This window comes from Rana temporaria, chromosome 10, assembly GCF_905171775.1.
Source record: "Rana temporaria chromosome 10, aRanTem1.1, whole genome shotgun sequence".
Lineage (NCBI taxonomy): Eukaryota > Metazoa > Chordata > Amphibia > Anura > Ranidae > Rana > Rana temporaria.
This window is the reverse complement of record NC_053498.1, coordinates 140762670-140782447: the sequence shown is the minus strand read 5'-3', so window position 1 is coordinate 140782447 and position 19778 is coordinate 140762670. Positions and strand designations below refer to the sequence as shown.

Sequence of the window (19778 nt, the reverse complement as noted above, 5' to 3'; positions counted from 1 at the left end):
TTTACACCTGCTTTAACATGGCTTAACTTTAGTCGAGCCATGTTAAAGTATGGCTGTCGTTCCCAGGTCGAATTTCAATTTTTTTTTTGTTTTGGCGTAAGACGTCCGGGAATACGAATGGACGCTACGCACGTCGCCGTTCTAAAAAATGACGTCACATCGCGCAAAGCACGGCGGGAATTTCCAAACTGAGCATGCGCAGTACGTCCGGCGCGGGAGCGCGCCTAATTTAAATGGTACACGCCCCATTTGAATTGGGCGGGCTTGCGCCAGACGTGTTTACGATACACCGCCGCAAGTTTACAGGTAAGTGCTTTGTGGATCAGGCACTTACACTGAAAACTCGCGGCGGTGTAACGTAAACGGGTTACGTTGCGCCGCCGCAAAGGTACGAGAATCTGGCCCTATTTGCCTAGGCCTGCAAACCAGGAAGCAGGGTTGCCAACCACCAGTAAATTTACTGACAGTTTGTAAAAATCTGTGATTTTTTTTTTTTTTACAACTGTCAGTAAATATCAGGGGCTGATCATTTAATGATGTGTTGACTTTTTAAGTATAATCAGGCAAATTACTTTGTTATAGGTATTGTCAGTGTTTTCATATCATGTTTATACTGTTCAAATATTCACTGTGCTCGTTTCCAATAGAAGTTCTGTAATTTTTTAGGTTGGCAGTAAAAAAATGTGCTCCGTCAGTAAATTTTTCATGTTTTGTCAGTAATTAATGCTGCCACTGCCAGGAAGTAACTGAAGAAATGTAAAAAAATAAAGTTTACAACAAGTAAATATAATATACCTTCCTATCTATTTACTAATGCTAGCAGCATAAGGATTACAAATAATAAAAGGAGAAATAGTGATAATTTTTGCATTAGAAGAACACGCTTTCCTATCATAGTGTCCTCTGCAAACTCACCTGCTTCTCGTTCCCGGAATTCCCAAACGTTTGCCTGATTCCCGTCTGCAGGATGTTTGAGAGTCCCTCCATGCTGAAACGCTGCAGAAAAAAACAGGACAGGTCAGGATGGACACAGTAAGGTGCGACCAGGGCTTTTTTTTCTGGGGGAACGCGGGGGAACGCAGTTCCGGCACCTCCTGCACTGAATGTATTTAATGGCAAATGGGGGCTGGGGTGTGCTGGAGGGTCCATTGTCACTGGTCGGGATCTTTTTTTGCGTGAGGATTGTTGCTGGTAGAGGAACTATTTTTGCTGGGAGGGACATGCTTGGGGTGGGTATGGGGGTGGAACCAAGGGACATGCTTGGGGGTGGGTAGGGGAGTGGAACCAAGGGACATTCTTGGGGGTGGGTGGGGAGTGGAAACAAGGGACATGCTTGAGGGTGGGTAGGTGAGTGAAAGCAAGGGACATGCTTGGGGGTGGGTAGGGGGGAGGAACGAGGGGACATGCTTGGGGTGGGTAGGGGAGTGGAACCAAGGGACATGCTTGGGGGTGGGTAGGGGAGTGGAACCAAGGTACATTCTTGGGGGTGGGTAGGGGAGTGGAACCAAGGGACATTCTTGGGGGTGGGTAGGGGAGCGGAAACAAGGGACATGCTTGGGGGTGGGTAGGGGAGTGGAACCAAGGGACATGCTTGGGGGTGGGTAGGGGAGTGGAACCAATGGACATTCTTGGGGGTGGGTAGGGGAGTGGAAACAAGGGACATGCTTGGGGGGTGGGTGGGGAGTGGAACCAAGGGACATGCTTGGGGGTGGGTAGGGGAGTGGAACCAAGGGACATTCTTGGGGGTGGGTAGTGGAGTGGAACCAAGGGACATGATTGGGGGTGGGTAGGGGGGTGGGACCAAGGGACATGCTTGGGGGTGGGTAGGGGAGTGGAACCAAGGGACATGATTGGGGGTGGGTAGGGGGTGGGACCAAGGGACATGCTTGGGGGTGGGTAGGGGAGTGGAACCAAGGGACATGCTTGGGGGGTGGGTGGGGAGTGGAACCAAGGGACATGCTTGGGGGGTGGGTGGGGAGTGGAACCAAGGGATATTCTTGGGGGTGGGTAGTGGAGTGGAACCAAGGGACATGATTGAGGGTGGGTAGGGGGGTGGAACCAAGGGACATGCTTGGGGGTGGGTAGGGGAGTGGAAGCAAGGGACATGCTTGGGGGTGGGTAGTGGAGTGGAACCAAGGGACATGCTTGGGGGTGGGTAGGAGAGTGGAACCAAGGGACCTTCTTGGGGGTGGGTAGGGGAGTGAAACCAAGGGACATGCTTGGGGTGGGTAGGGGGTGGAATCAAGGGACATGCTTGGGGGAGGAACCAAGGGACATGCTTGGGGGTGGGTAGGGGTGAGGAACCAAGGGAAATGCTTGGGGGTGGGTAGGGGGTGGAACCAAGGGACATGCTTGAGGGTGGGTAGGGGGTGGAACCAAGGGACATGCTTGGGGGTGGAAACAAGGGACATGCTTGGGGGTGGAACCAAGGGACATGCTTGGGGGTGGAACCAAGGGACATGCTTGGGGGTGGGTAGGCGGTGGAGATAAAGAGTGGCCCAGAAGGGAGAAGGGTAGAGTTCCTGCACCTACTTTCTGAGAAAAAAAAGCCCTGGGTGCGACACACTGAAATACCTGGAGTATGGAGCAAGTCCTTCACCTACCTTCATGGGCATCTGGCCGTGTCTCTCAGGGCGGTTGCTCTGAAGGCTCAGCCCTTTCTCTTTCCTTCTTTTCTTCACCAGCTCTCTGTGTTCCTTCTGCCTGTTTTGGACCTCCAGGAGAGCGGTGATGAAGGAATTCTTCACCTCCTTCTCAAACTCCAACTCGTCCCGTCTAGCCAGCTGCTGCACCAGATCCTCCGAGTAGTCGCAGATGGCGCTCTCCACGCGGTCCAGCAGTTGGGTCAGCTCCTCTCTGCTCATGTGTTGAAGTCCTGCTGAAGATGAAGGAGATCACTTTCTGTTATACATCACAGAGGTTAACTAAGAAAATGACAGTATATGGCCCTCCAGTTACCACAGGCAAACCCCAAGACCCGTGGACCGATCGCCGCCGGAGTCCCGCGATAGGTCCCTGGAGCTGAAGAACGGGGAGAGGTGTGTGTAAACACAGCTTCCCCGTTCTTCACAGTGGCAGCTTCATTGATCGTGTGTTCCCTAATATAGGGAAGCACGATCGATGACGTCACACGTCCAACCCCGCCCCCCTACAGTTAGAAAAACATATGAGGTCACACATAACCCCTTCAGCGCCCCCTTGTGGTTAACTCCCTAACTGCAATTGTCATTTTCACAGAAAACAATGCATTTTTATAGGATTTTTTTGCTGTGAAAATGACAATTGTCCCAAAAATGTGTCAAAATTGTCCGATGTGTCCGCCATAATGTCGCAGTCACAAAAACAATCGCTGATCGCCGCCATTAGTAGTAAAAAAAAAAAAAAATTAATAAAAATGCAATAAAACTATCTCCTATTTTGTAAACGCTATAAATTTTGCGCAAACCAATCAATAAACGCTTATTGCGATTTTTTTTACGAAAAATATGTAGAATACGTATTGGACTAAGCTGAGGGAAAAAAAAGTTTTTTTTATATATTTTTGGGGGATATTTATTATAGCAAAAAGTGAAAAATATTAATTTTTTTCAAAATTGTGGCTCTAATTTTGTTTATAGCGCAAAAAATAAAAACCGCAGAGGTGATCAAATACCACCAAAAGAAAGCTCTATTTGTGGGAAAAAAAGGACGCCAATTTTGTTTGGGAGCCACGTCGCACGACCGCGCAAATGTCAGTTAAAGCGACGCAGTGCCGGAAGCTGAAATTTCACCTGGGCAGGAGGGGGGATATATGTGCCCAGTAAGCACGTGGTTAATAGGTGAGACGTGAACTCCATTACTCAACAACCAAAATGTAGGCTTTTTTTTTTATCAGGAATAACAATCAGCCTTATTGATATGATTCACATATAAATGTAAAGAAGATCGGATGAGTGATGTCACAAAGGAAGGCAGTGCTATGTGTGTGAGCTTTGTTGTGCTTTGTCTGAAAGGCACCCAGTCCTTATGACTCACCTCCACCAGGTGGCGCTCTGAGTACATGCTGCAGCTCTTGCAAATGCGTAACAATAGAAATTGGTTGTTGCATTCATACCGTCTCATAATGGGATTAAAAGGAGTGTCTCCAGTACCAGGAAGGCTCTCTATAATATGCAGTTTTTCTTGTTTTGCCTGTCATTTTTGTACTTTAATTGCAATGAGAGCTTATTGTTGTAGTGGGTGCCTGCATTTCATTGCGCACCCCTTTTTAGCGATATATGGGTGCATCTTCCTTACTTGCCTTTGTATTCCTTTTTCTGTTAACCACTTCAGCCCCAAGCCTGTTTTTCAGACTCGGTGTTTACAAGTTAAAAACACGTAACATTATATATTGTTTTGTTTTTTTCTAACACCCGAGAGAATAAAATGGCGGTCATTGCAATACTTTTTGTCACACCGTATTTGCGAAATCACTTTTTTGAATTAAAAAATAAGACACCAGTAAAGTTAGCCCAATTTTTTTTTTTATATTGTGAAAGATAATAGTACACAGAGTAAATTGATACCCAACATGTCACGCTTCAAAATTGCGCCTGCTTGTGGAATGGCGACAAACTTTTACCCTTAAAAATCTCAGTTTAAAAAATTCTATAGGTTGCATGTTTTGAGTTAGACCCCTTTCACACTGAGGAGTTTTTCAGGCAGTACAGAGCTAAAAATAGCGCTGCTATACCGTCTGAAAAACTCCTTCACTGCCTACTCAATGTGAAAGCCGGAGGCGAGAGAGAAAAAAAATCTCCTGTCAGCAGCATCTTTGGAGCGGTGAGAGGAGCGGCATGTATACCGCTCCTTCACCGCTCCTTCCCATTTAAAACAATGGGAAACCGCGGCAATACCAACCGCAATGCGCCTCTGCAGAGGTGCATTGCTGGCGGTATTAACCCTTTATCGGCCGCTAGCGGGGGGGTAATACCGCACCGCTAGCGGCCGAATCCCGCGGCAATCCCGGCGGTATAGCGCTGCTATTTTTAGCGGCACTATACCGCCACTGCGGCTACCGCTCCAATGTGAAAGGGGCCTTACAGAGGACGTCTAGGGCTAGAATTATTTCTCTCGCGATACCTCGCATGTGTGGTTTGAACACCGTTTTCATATGCAGGTGCTGCTAACGTATGATTCTGCACGCGAGTTCGACGGGACAGGGCGCGTTTACATTTTTTTTTCTTATTTATTTTACCTTTTAGTTTTATTATTTACACTGTTCTTTAAAAAAAAAATAGTGTCACTTTTATTCCTATTACAAAGAATGTAAACATCCCCTGTAATAGACAATAAGCATGACAGGTCCTCTTAAATATGAGATCTGGGGGTCAAAAAGACTTCAAATCTCACATTTACACCAAAATGCAATAAAAAATACCCAGCCTGCAAGAGGACCCGATCGTCTGCTGATGGCTCTGGTAAGCGGCGGAGGGCACGGGTGAGCGGCGGGAGGAGGGGGGCCACTCTCCCGCCGCCGACAAAGGTGATCTTGCGGCAAATCCACCGCAGAGACCACCATTATCGGAAACCGGACTGAAGAGGAGGATACAGCTAGCTGCTGCCATAACAGAAACCTCCCACTTCAAACAGTCGACATATATCGGCGTGCGGCGGTACGGAAATTAAAAACCGATTTCAGAACCAAAACGAATTGCACACGTCTACAAACATGGTCCTAATTCTTTATTTGGGCTCATATTGTTCTATATATTAAATGGAATAGCCGCCTATACTGTAGTATAGAGTGACAGGAAGTGATTGGAGGACCAGCCTTACCCTCAGCGGTCCAGTTATTGTTGAAGGTCTTGCTCAAGGCCTGCATCTCCTGTAAGAGAATGGAGTCAGAGTGGGTGGAAATCTCTTCCAGATCATTGTCATCTTCATCGAGTTCTTCCTCCGGGTCTGGCGTGTTTTGCATCATCTCCTCGATCTCTTCTATCACCTTCAAATCACACAATACAATTCACAGGTGAATAAAGTGGAAGGAAATTGGACAAAAAAAGTGAAGCTGGCCTGCCCTGTCTTTATTTACATGCAGAGAATCAAAGCAAAGTATTACATCACATAAAAGTATTACATCACATAAAAGTATTACATCACATGAAAGAATTACATCACATAAAAGTATTACATCACATGAAAGTATTACATTACATATCACAATGCCTATTTACCAAGCAGACAGCACTGTCCATTCACATGAGGACTACAAGATGCAGGTCGGCAATAATAATCTTCACCTTATCAACAGGTGGGTGTTTTATTATTACATACTGAAGGTAGAACTTTAAGGGTCACCGAAATGGTCACCGGGCACAGGGCCGCTGATGAGGCAGTACAGCCAGCCCTCCTGTACTGGGCCCAGCCCCATCTGTTCAAAAGGGGGGGTAGGGTTACCACATTTCCAAACTACCATTCAGGGACACTCTCCCTTCCCAAAAATCAGCTTGTGCTGTAACGAATCACAGCACAGTGATTGGACACAAGAGGCAGGATTTATGATTTCTCCAATCACAAGCAGGGGGCGGGGATTGTGCTCCTCCAGGCATTAAGGGACTCCATTGCCCCCCCCCAGGCCCTTAGAACTAGTGTCCCCACTTTAAGTTTTCAGGGCGGGTCTTAAACAGCAAGGGGTGTGGCCTTGACAGGAAGGGGTGGGTCATATTTAAATTAGGGAGTGCACGCGTTTAGTCCTAGGGCAGCACAAAACCTAAATACACTACTGCTTTCTGTATTGGATTGTCTGTAGTTTCTTACTGCTGTCTATGTCCTCATTGGGGAGATTTCTCTTTATTTCCTGTCCCACACATAATAGAAAGAAAAACTCTCCCCAAATTGCAGAGAGTTACATTTTTGGCTGTTGTCACTGAAACGGGCACCCCATTGGAAGGTTTCCCCTCTACTCCTATTACAATGACAATATGGACAATATGGTTTTGGTTACCCTCACTTTTAGTAACAACAATTTTATAAATCCATCCAGCACTAGACCCATGTTTCCTTCTTTCCTCGAAAGTGCAAAGGCCCACGGTGACACTGTCAACACAGCAAATACAATCACATACAGTGCCTTGAAAAACTATTCATACCCTTTGACATTTTCCACATTTTGTCATGTTACAACCAAAAACGTAAATGTATTTTATTGGAATTTTATGTGATAGACCAACACAAAGTGGCACGTAATTGTGAAGTGGAAGGAAAATGATAAATGATTCAATTTTTTTTACAAATAAATATGTGAAAAGTGTGGGGGGTACAATTGTATTCAGTCCCCTTTACTCTGATACCCCCAACTAAAATCGAGTGGAACCAATTACCTTCAGTAGTCACCTAATTAGTAAATACCTGTAATTTAATCTCAGTATAAATACAGCTGTTCTGTGAAACCCTCAGAGGTTTGTTAGAGAACCTTAGTGAACAAACAGCATCGTGAAGGCCAAGGAACACACCAGACAGGTCAGGGATAAAGTTGTGGAGAAGTATAAAGCAGGGTTAGGTTAAAAAAAAATATCCCAAGCTTTTAACATCTCATGGAGCTCTGTTCAATCCATCACCCGACAATGGAAAGAGTATGGCACAACTGCAAACCTACAAAGACATGGCCGTCCACCTAAACTGACCGGGCCGGGCAAGGAGAGCATTCATCAGAGAAGCAGCCAAGAGGCCCATGGTAACTCTGGAGGAGCTGCAGAGATCCACAGCTCAGGTGGGAGAATCTGTCCACAGGACAACTATTAGTGGTCTCTCCACAAATCTGCCTTTTATGGAAGAGTGACAAGAAGAAAGTCCTTGTTGAAAGAAAGTCATAAGAAGTCCTGTTTGCAGTTTGTGAGAAGCCATGTGGGGGAGGGGACACAGCAAACATGTGGAATAAGGTGCTCTGGTCAGATGAGACAAAAATTGAATTTTTTGGTCTAAAAGCAAAACACAATGGGCTAGATTCAGGTAGGGGGACGTAAGTTTTTGCGGGCGTATCGTATGTTATTTACGCTACGCCGCCACAATTTAGAGAGGCAAGTGCAGTATTCACAAAGCACTTGCTCCGTAAGTTGCGGCGGCGTAGCGTAAATCTGCCGGCGTAATCGCGCCGAATTCAAATTGTCAAGGGGTGGGTGTGTTTTATGTAAATAAAACATGACCCCACGTAAATGACGTTTCTCACGAACGGCGCATGCGCCGGCCGTGAACGTATCCCAGTGCGCATGCTCCTAATCACGTCGCAAATAGTCAATGCTTTCGACGTGAACGTAATTTACGCAAAGCCCTATTCGCGAACGACTTACGCAAAGTAAAATTCGACGCGGGAACGACGTCCATACTTAACATTGGCTATGCCTCATATAGCAGGAGTAACGTTCTGCCGGAAAAAGCCTTACGCAAACGACGTAAAAAAATCCGCCGGGCGCACGTACGTTTCTGAATCGGCGTATCCAGCTCATTTGCATATTCTACGCTCAAATCGACGGATGCGCCACCTAGCGGCCAGCGTAAATATGCAACTAAGATACGACGGCGTAAGAGACTTACCCCAGTCGGATCTTAGCCTAATTTCGGCGTATCTTGCTTTCTGAATACAGAAAGAAGATACGCTGGCGCAGCTTTGAATTTACGCGGCGTATCAATAGATACGCCGTCGTAAATTCTTGCTGAATCTAGCCCAATGTGTAGCAGAAAACCAACAACTCCAATAAGGTGTTTCTAACGCGTTGTGATGCCCTCATCACAATAAAAATGTGTGTTAGTGCTAGCAATATTAACCTAAAAGAGGGTCTGACACTTTCACACTCTACAACAATAGTACAGATAAAAAAGCTCTGGCTGAAGTTACACTTAAAATCTACTGTGTCCCGAAAAGGTTAATCAATCCCTGCAGAGAGTGATTGTAAAGGAAAATTACCTTCATATGGAGAAGCACTAAAGAGCTGAGTGGCCATTTATTCTGCTGATGCAGTCTCTTTCCATCTACTGTTTTAGACAGCATTACATTACGTTGAATGCACATAGCTTTACACTGCAATAATGCGATATGGTATGATTTGTGTAGCCAGTGCCTGGGACAAGGTAAGCTAGAATCCAAGGCAAACATACCAAACTGCACTCCACCCCCACCCCAATCCGGGTATGCGTTGTTCTCTGAAAAACGCAGAATAAGGGTTCATACCAGCGGTAATGCAGGAGCTTTTGAATTGTCATGGTCAGGGAGAGCGTCCATGTTTGAAAGTCATGCGGCTTCCTTTGTTTAGCTTCCAGGTACAGGGGACAGGAAAAACATACACGCTATCCCTGCCCACACACGCCCATAAGACTCCCCTAGCCATTCTTCCTTGGTTGTTTATAAAAACTTATCCTGTGAGGTCATTTCCTGTGTGGAGGTTGATTCCTTTGTGGAGGTCATTTCCTGTGTGGAGGTAATGTCCTGTGATGTCATTTCCCACGAAGGAAGTGATTGGCTGTTGGGGCCATGGCTTCCTGTTTGACATTGCTTTTGTTGTCTATGAATAAAAAGCCAAGTGCAGTGCTGGGTAGAGTCCAGAAGAGCATGGTACGGAGGATGTAAGCACGTAAGTTGTGGTCATGTCTGTTTAATTGGGGATATGCTGGAAATAGATTGATAGGCAAGATGCATTACCGTATTTATCGGCGTATACCGTGCACTTTTTTGCCCTGAAAATCAGGGCAAAATCGTGGGTGCGCGATATACGCCGATACCCGCTTTCCCGCGCCGAGTTTGAATACTGCGCCGGCATATACCGAGCGCAGTACACTCGTGTATAGTCGGGCAGTCTCGGCTCCTCCCGCGCTCACGTCCTGGACGTACAGGACGTGAGCGTGACAGTAGCCGAGCCTGCCCGAGTGTACTGCGCTCGGTATATGCCGGCGCAGTATTCAAACTCAGCGCGGGAAACGAGCGAGGAGGACGCCGCAGAAGGACGCCGGACCCGACGAAGAGGACACCCGAAGCCGCAGACGGATGCCAGACCCGACGAGGCCGCCGATGGACGCCGCGCAAGACACCAAAACTGTAAGTACAAAATCCTTTTTTCCACAGGAATTTCTGGCCAACTTTAGGGGTGCGCGCTATACGCGGGAGCGCGCTATACCCCAATAAATACGGTATATCATTAGACTGATAGGAGAGATGCTTTACGCACAGTGTAAAAGCCAAATTTCCATGTCACCTTTTACCTCTTCTAGCACAACCCCCCACCCAAATACCCTCTCCTAGCACAAATCCTGTTTACCTCATTCCCCCTCCCAACACAAATCCCCCCACCAAAAAAAAAATAGCAGGCACTAATCTGCATGCTTACCCCCTAAACATAAATTACCCCTCCTCCCAGTACAAATCTGCATCCCTGCTGAAATCCCCACTGCCTGTGTTCTGCCGATGAGTATCCCCCCTCCCTTCACTTGCTCGGCCTCCTGGCTCTTTTTTTTACATCCTCCATGTCCACGGGGATGGTAAGGAATGAGCCCGGATGTCAAAAGTGTGCGCAGGCGCCGTCTAGAGCTGACTCTCAGGTCTACATGTTCGGCAGTTTTTCGGAGGCAAGCGCCTCGCCTGCGCAGTACAGAGGTGGCATAATCAACCGGGGGACGTTTTTCGGCAAGACACCGGCACAAATCCTTGCCCCCCCCATCCCCCGCCAAGCTAAAAATCCTCTCTCTCACTTAATCCCCCCAACACAAATCCTCCCATCAAAAAAATTGTAAAAAAAAATCACCCCTCCTAACCCAAATTCTCTACCCCTCACATTTATCCTCCAAGCACAAATCCTCTCCCCCACTTCCATTCCCGCTCCTAGCACAAATCCCCCCTCCCAACTTCCCCTCCTAGCACAAATGTTTCCCCTCCTAGCACAAATTCCCTCTACCATATCACCTCTTCTAGCACAAACCCCCTCCCTCCAAATCTCCCTAGCACAAATCCTCTTTCCCCCATTCCCCCTCCCAACACAAATCCCCCCAAATCACCATTCCTAGCACCCCTCCTAATTTCCCCTCCTAGAACAATTCCTATCCTCTGCCACCCTCCAACTTCCCCCTCCCAACACAACCCCCCCTCCCATCTCTTTGTGGCACCTCCCCAAATCACAGGATACCACAGTGCCCAGGGCAGCCGTCCCTTCTGCCCACCCTTTGTCCCGGGCCCTGTGTGTAGCTCAAGAACATTTTGAAGCCCCTTAAGCTGCTGAGGCATGACAGATCCCAGCACGCGCGTGTCGCTACCTCTGCAGGCCTTGTTCTTTTTATGTTTTCAGTAGATATTTTACTACGTAATAGTGGGTTTTTTTTCTGGGTTTACATGGAGGGACAACCTGGTGGTGACCATCCCACGCGTCCCGAAGATACATCCTTTTTTTTAGAGCCCTCATGGCAGCACAGAGATCCGTAGGATTTGTAGAGAATGAGACCTCCTGCACTGTCAGCGTGAGACAAAAAACAAATACCAAGCTTGCGGCTGACGGGTAAACACAGGCTTGATGTGATATATGTCTTGAGACTCTTACGGATTGGTTACCATAGCAACAACCATCTCGAGAACCGCGCACACTGAGATGCATTGACGCACATTGTCACCTGACCGTGCGGGCAGCCCTGAACCCCCGGCATCTCTGTCTTTATCAGCATACTGGAGCACCGGCTCGTTACTATAAGACCGCCGGGGTAAGTGACAACCTCAACAATGGCTTCATAGTGGTGATGTTAAGGAGGTCACACATATCAGACAACTCAAAAAGCGGAGGATGTTACTGAATGATGTGGTAAATGAAAATCAACAAAGAATGCCCGGATATTCCATAACACCTTCTCGATATTATACAGTTTAACCTTTTCGCTGCCAGAGCCTCTTTTGCAGGTTTTTTTCACAAATGTTTAAAAAAATAATTTTAGCCCTGAAGATTATGCAAAACTCCAAACGTTATATATTTTCTAAAAGCAGACACCATAGAGAATAACATAATGGTAGTTCCAATTTGTTACGTTACACATGTAGCACCCTCTACTTAGGTAGGTGCTAGAAGTTAGGATTTTTGTAGTACAGGCAAATTTAGGCAGGCCTAGCTGGGAGCTAGGCCTGTTTGTTTTGATCTGTGTGGGCTGGGAGTGGCTCAGTGTAGAAGCTGTGACTCACAGACAGCTTCACTCCACTGTTACCTCCCTCTTTCTTCTAGAGAATTCTAGAAGAAGAGAAGGGAAAGAGGGGTGGAGATGTCTGGGGTGTCTCAGGGAGCCGTGACCAATCACCAACTAGAATTGGCAGGAGACAGGCCTCCTTGAAATACCCGGGGTCTGCCCAGCTGGGGAGTTTTTGGGTGGAAGAACTGAGGATGGAGAACTAGGCTGTCGGGTACCTTTGCATACCTCCCTCCAAATTTTGGAGATGAGGGACGCCTATCTGCAAACGTATGCAAGCATAGGACACACCCCTGACCACGCCCCCTTAAAGGAGAATTGTACAAAAAAACAAGATTGGTTAAACCCACGAGTGCTTTTTTTTACCACTACTATTCCTTTATATTGGCTTTCAGAATTTACAAATGCAGCAATTTAGAAATCAGATGAAAGGTTTGGCACTGGGAAACACTTTTTGATAGATAAAAGGTGCATTTTATATACAACTATATAGATCAGACCAAAATGAGGGACAAATGAGGAGAATGAGGGACAGAGGGACATTTCTCCAAATCAGGGACAGTCCCTCGAAATCAGGGACAGTTGGGAGCTATGCATGTAGCACCCTCTACTTAGGTAGGTGCTAGAAGTTAGGATTTTTGTAGTACAGGCAAATTTAGGCAGACCTAGCTGGGAGCTAGGCCTCTTTGTTTTAATCTCTTTATACTGGCTTTTGGAATTTACAAACGCAGACATTTAGAAATCAGATGAAAGGTTTAGGGCTGGAAAACTCTTTTTGATAGGTAAAAAGTGGATTTTATATACATCTATATAGATCAGACCAAAATGAGGGACAAATGAGGAGGAATGAGGGACAGAGGGAGATTGCTCCAAATCAGGGACAGTTGGGAGCTATGCCTTTGAGGGAGCTCCCCAGTCCGAGGTGGGGGTAGGGTTGCCACCTGTCCAGGAATCACCCGGACAGTTCGGGTTTGGGATCAGGCAGACTGAAACCCGGACACATTATTTAGACTGGGCTGTGGCTCCCCAAGTAACTGAGGTAGTCACACAAAAATCTGTTGCCATTCGGGAGATGCGGGCCGCTGTCTGGGGGCAGGTTTGGCATCACTGAGGGGGAGCCATGATGTCAGCAAGAGCAGTTTGGCCGCAGCGCACTGCATTACCACTCATCTTGAGGCACCCAAAGGTTCCCCAGGTCTTTTATAATCCTATTGTGTATACTACGAAAAAAATGTGCCCTGTGCCGCTAAAGTGTTCGGGTTTGGCTTGAAGAAAAGGTGGCAACTCTAGGTGGGGGTGGGGTGTGATCTTGGGCCTGGGACCTGGGTGCAGGATGATGTCCTTCAAGAACTCATGAAGGATCCGAACAGGAAGCACAGGAGGAGTCAGAGAGGACAGCGGGAGTTAGTACTGCTGGGCAAGTCTTCAGAAGGGCACCACTGGTTGCAGCCAGGAGGGCTGGTGAATGACATGGGCAGACAGGAGGACTGGAAAGGCATGCCAGAGAGAACTGAGAGGAAAGAGTCAGAGCTGGGTGTGAAGCCAGTAGAGAGCATTACAATGTCACGGGCAGGGAAGTTGGGCAGCTGCAGCCAGGAGGGCTGGCCCGGCCTGAAGAGGACTGGCTGGGAGGAGTAGTCCACCAGAAGGACAGCTAGCACTAACAAGACTCTCCATATTTTCTGCTACACTATAGGGGCCTGTGGTCCCTGCCTACAAAGGGCAAGTTACTTAGGCCTGGCTGAGCCAGTGTCAGGACTAACCACCATGTGCTAGCGGATCCTGGAACCACTAAATAGGAAGCGACATCCAGGAGGAATGGAGCGAACCACTAAATAGGAAGCGACATCCAGGAGGAATGGAGCGAACCACTAAATAGGAAGCGACATCCAGGAGGAATGGAGCGAACCACTAAATAGGAAGCGACATCCAGGAGGAATGGAGAGAACCACTAAATAGGAAGCGACATCCAGGAGGAATGGAGCGAACCACTAGATAGGAAGTGAAGAGTTGTGCTGGAGGAGTCTGGAGAAGTGTACAAAGAGTGTACATAGTTGTCCTTAGCAACTTTGCTATTATTTCACTGGGCATCCCACAATTCCCATACCCCATCCAAGTTGAATTTTCCCCAATAAAACAACAAAAACAAAGCCAAACGGACTGTTCATTGTCTTGGAGTGTCTAGAAAGTGAATGCCGGGCCAGTCAGGGTGACAGTTGGGCCACATCACTTAGGCCCCGTACACACGACCGGATCTGTCCGCTGGGATTTATCCGCGGATCAGTTCCAGCAGACAAATCCGGTCGTGTGTACGGCCTGGCGGACATTTTTCGGCGGACATTTGTCCAGCCGACCGGTTTTCAAGCGGATAAAAATTTCTTAGCATGCTAAGAAATCTATCCACTGGAATCCTGTCCATCGGACATGTTCGGTCGTCTGTACAGACTGACCGGACACGTCCGACCGACCGCCATCCCTTGCATGCGTCGTACTGATTCGATGCATGCGTGGAAGCTTTGAACTTCCAGGGCCGCCCACGTCGCCGTGTCATCGTCGTGGCGACAGCGCGGCCACGCCGCGCGTTATGTTTACGCGCGGATTTCTGTCTGATGGTGTGTACAACCATCAGACAGAAATCTCCGGGCGGACATGTCCGCTGAAAACGGCCCGGTGGACCGTTTTCAGCGGATTATCCGCCCGTGTGTACAGGGCCTTAGAAGCTCTTACGGGGCTACGGCTACACACAATATTACCGCAAAGGTCTAGAAAACACCAAAATTAACCTCTCTATCCCTGTAAAGAAAGAATGAGTATAAATGCCTTTTTGGAAGCCGATCTGACCAGATCTCCAGTGGTGGAAGCTCTGCAGAGAACACGGCCAACAATGGCTGTGAACTTAATGGGAAGTGACGTCTCCCATAGACTATATGACTATAGACTATATCGGCTGTATGTAGCGCCCCCTTGCTTTCAGTATGGGCACTACGCTAAAGTTAGTGGGGAATGAGAGAGTTATTTTGCTCTCATTCGCAAATTGCTAAATTATGGGCTGCTGTCATTCCTGAACTGTATTGTAGGTCAGTCTGTGCTCCAGGGGTGTTGGTACCACCCCTGGGCGACAGTTGGCGCTAGAGGGGTTCTGGCAGAGCCGCTTTTCCCCAGCAGCCAATTAGAGGAGTTTTCCCTCGCGGGGCATGCTGGGGGAGAGTATATCTGTGGCAGACGCCATTTTCTTTGGTTCTTCTTCTTCGCGGGTTCCAGGTGCGGCACCCACCTTCAGGGTGTGCGCATCCAATGGACCCCGGCGATGGCCTTCCATGCCGGGGTCGCATGCTACGCGGGGCTCCATGTTCCATCCTGATAGGGGCCCCAGTGACTTACTGGGTTCCCAACTCCACTGAGGAGATCCCAGGCTGTATGCCGCTCGATTGAGGGATCGGCTTGAGGAGAACCCAGAGGCAGGTTGTCCAACAGGGCTTGAACGAACCATCGGGGATCTGGTGACCGGAATGTTGACAGGTACGCTATTGCTGTCATCAGGTGACCTATGCTTAATCTACTGGGAGGATTCGCTCAATTTCCATCCGTTTGTTTAGCTCATTCAAGTAATTGGCCTGTGGCAGAGGCCCTAGAGCCAGGTCTGTGGCAGAGGCCTGTTCCTCCCAGCAATCTAAAGTGACACTTCGGCTGCCAGGCTTGTGGCAGAAGTCTGTCCGGAGGCACTTCACCCACTCTGGCTAGAGTGGCGACAAACTGTATCTACTACCATCAGGCCCGTTGCTACAGGACAGGCAAAACAAACAATTGCTTGGGGCCCCGAGCTGGCCTGGGCCCCCCCAACTTCCCCTTCCCAGGCTGTAGCATGGCCAAGCTCCTCTTCCTTCCTTCCTGGAGTCCTGTCAGTCCGGCCGGGTACCGCGCATTGTACAAGAGATTCAGTTTCCTGTTCCCATCCGGACTGACAGGAAGTGCACACTGAGTGCTCACTTCCTTTCAGTCTGGCCGGGAACACAGGAAACTGAATCTCCTGTACCGCACGGTACCCAGCCCGGCCCAGGCACTATCTGATAGGGGACTGGGGACCCATAATGATAGAACACCGGACTGACAGGAGGAAGAGGAGCTAGGCCACGCTACAGCGGCAGCCTACAGGGAAAAAGGGGAGGTGAGAATAGAAAAACATAGGGACTACTGAGGGGGGAGGAGTAAGAACATGGGTGTAAAAAATTAGTGTAGCGTTAACGTAGGCTTTGCATGCCTGGGGGTGCTTGGGGGCTCCCCATTTTGCTTGGAGCCCCCAAATTCCTTCAAACGGCCCTGACTACCATTGTACTATTGTATTACTAAGAGCAGGATTGCTCTTCCTCATATCCAGGCCTGATACTGCAAGGTTCTCTCTTTCTTCATCAACCTTCTTGCTCTACTTTATGTTGATGTTGGCTATGTTGGGCCTGGAAATAAAGCATTTGAAAAAAAAATTTCATTGACTGGACATTCGCTCGCTACTCTGCTCAAATACACCCCTAGACAACAAAAAGGTAACTTAATACGCCGATCCCAACATCAACCAGCGGCTCCTGAGGGGGAAGCGCTAGATGTACATAATTGAAAGTCATTTTAGCAGGTAAAACAGCAAACATGCTGTATATGAATTTAAACTGCCATAGCCGGTTCCTTTTGAACCCGGAAAGAGTAAAGAACCCCTTTGATGTATGATTTGTTTGGGGCATTTACTTTTCTATACAATAAAGTCTCAGTCGCACAATGCAGATCCCCGTGTTGGCGTACATATACCAAGACATCACACAAATTGGGAAAAGCGTACCAATTTGCTAAATCGTTCCACAAGTGTTGGTCCCTTGCAGCAGAACTCGGTTTAGTCATAACGGCTAATAGGAAGCCAAATGTTCTTCACAAAGCATGACAATGAAAACAATGAACAATCTGTCTCTATTCATCGTTGTACAATACATTTATCAAACATGTCTGAATGCTGAGCAATAGAAGAGGAACAAAAATCTCTTGGCGAGAGAACTTATCGTTATATAGAGGAATGCATGTAATGCCCATTTAAAATAACACTCTGATGCCCCGTACACACGATCGGTTTTCCCGGCCGCGAAAAAAAAGCTGGGAAAACCAAGGGGAAAGCCGAGAACCTGCTCGGTAGCTTTTTCCCGCTACACACGGCCGGTCTTCCTGGTAGGAAAACTGCCATGAGAGCTTTGGGAAACCCGGCCGTGTGTATGCTCCACCGCAGGCTTTCCCCATAGTTTTTGATGGGGCACAGTAGCGGCAATTGATGGGCACAATGGCAGCATCTGATGGGGCACAGTAGCGGCAATTGATGGGCACACTGGCAGCATCTGATGGGGCACACTGGTGGTAATTGATGGGCACACTGGCAGCATTTGATGGGGCACAGTAGCGGCAATTGATGGACACACTGATAGCATTTAATGGGGCACAGTAGCAGCAATTGATGGGCACACTGGCAGCATCTGATGGGGCACAGTAGCGGCAATTGATGGGCACACTGGCAGCATTTGATGGGGCACAGTAGCGGCAATTGATGGGCACAATGGCAGCATCTGATGGGGCACAGTAGCGGCAATTGATGGTGCACACTGGCAGCATCTGATGGGGCACAGTAGCGGCAATTGATGGGCACACTGGCAGCATCTGATGGGGCACACTGGTGGCAATTGATGGGGCACACTAGCAGCATTTGATGGGGCACAGTAGCGGCAATTGATGGGCACACTGACAGTATTTGATGGGGCACAGTAGCGGCAATTGATGGGCACACTGGCAGCATCTGATGGGGCACAGTAGCGGCAATTGATGGGCACACTGACAGCATTTGATGGGGCACAGTAGCGGCAATTGATGGGCACACTGGCAGCATCTGATGGGGCACAGTAGCGGCAATTGATGGTGCACACTGGCAGCATCTGATGGGGCACAGTAGCGGCAATTGATGGGCACACTGGCAGCATCTGATGGGGCACACTGGTGGCAATTGATGGGGCACACTAGCAGCATTTGATGGGGCAACAGTAGCGGCAATTGATGGGCACACTGACAGTATTTGATGGGGCACAGTAGCGGCAATTGATGGGCACACTGGCAGCATCTGATGGGGCACAGTAGCGGCAATTGATGGGCACACTGACAGCATTTGATGGGGCGCAGTAGCGGCAATTGATGGGCACACTGGCAGCATCTGATGGGGCACAGTAGCGGCAATTGATGGGCACACTGGTAGCATCTGATGGGGCACAGTGGCGGCATTTGATGGGCACACCGGCAGCATCTGATGGGGCACAGTAGCGGCAATTGATGGGAACACTGGCAGCATCTGATGGGGCACAGTAGCGGCAATTGATAGGCACAATGGCAGCATTTGATGGGGCACAGTAGCGGCAATTGATGGGCACACTGACAGCATTTGATGGGGCACAGTAGCGGCAATTGATGGGCACACTGGCAGCATCTGATGGGGCACAGTAGCGGCAATTGATGGGCACACTGGCGGCATCTGATGGGGCACAGTAGCAGCAATTGATGGGCACAATGGCAGCATTTAATGGGGCACACTGGCGGCAATTGATGGGCACACTGGCAGCATCTGATGGGGCACAGTAGCGGCAATTGATGGGCACAATGGCAGCATTTGATGGGGCACACTGGCGGCAATTGATGGGCACAGTGTCAGCAATTGATGGGTACAGTGGCTGCGTTTGATGGCACAGTGGTGGCAATTTATGGGTACAGTCACTGCGTTTGATGGCGCAGTAGTGGCAATTTATGGGTACAGTTACTGTGTTTGATGGCACAGTGGTGGCAATTTATGGGTACATTTACTGCGTTTGATGGCACAGTGGTGACAATGGGTACAGTGGCTGTGTTTGGCACAGTAGCTGCGTTTGATGGGCACAGTGACTGCAATTGATGGGTTTTTTATTCAGTTTGTTTGCGCCCCCCAAAAAATTTTGAGCACCAGCGGCCACTGATAGACACACTCCTAAACCTTGTGGACGGCCTTCCCAGAAGAGTTGAAGCTGTTAGGCCCCGTACACACGACAGAGGAACTCGACGTGCTTGGCACGTCGAGTTCCTTGTCGAGTTTTGGGATGAAGCCGCCGAGGAGCTCGGCGGGCCGCCTTCTCCCATAGAACAACGAGAACAACGAGAAAATAGAGAACATGTTCTCTATTTTCTCGTCGAGTTCCTCGGCGGCTCCATCGAGCCAAAACTGTACAGACGACAGAGTTTCTCGGCAGAATCCGGGTTTTGACCGAGTTTCTCGGTGAATTCTGCCGAGAAACTCTGTCGTGTGTACGAGGCCTTATAGATGCAAAGGGCGGGACCAACTCAATATTGAACCCTACGGACTAAGACTGGGATGTCATTAAAGGTCATGTGCGTGTAAATGCAGGCGTCCCAATACTTTTGGTAATAATGTGTATGTATACAGTATGTATATAGATATATATATATTTATGAATACAATGCGGCCTCAGTTTGAAGTGCACAGAACGTATCTGGCTTGTCCACGTCAACTGGCTTCCATTTTGCCAGGCAAGTCAGACAATGAGAACTGATCAATAATT

At 48.4% G+C, this 19778-nt stretch overlaps 1 protein-coding gene across 4 annotated transcripts in view; it reads right to left on the bottom strand.

Moving 5' to 3' along the window:
- FEZ1 (fasciculation and elongation protein zeta 1) overlaps window positions 1–19778 on the bottom strand; it is an 81286-nt gene that overhangs the window by 15380 nt on the left and 46128 nt on the right. For 2 of the 4 annotated variants that reach the window (XM_040326433.1, XM_040326435.1), the window contains exons 5-7: window positions 5797–5962; window positions 2604–2878; window positions 916–996 (exon numbers count right to left, since the gene is read on the bottom strand). In XM_040326433.1, coding sequence (XP_040182367.1) covers window positions 916–996; window positions 2604–2878; window positions 5797–5962 — 522 coding nt within the window. The remainder of the gene's footprint in view (window positions 1–915; window positions 997–2603; window positions 2879–5796; window positions 5963–19778) is intronic. The other 2 variants (XM_040326434.1, XM_040326436.1) reach the window with 1 other exon arrangement.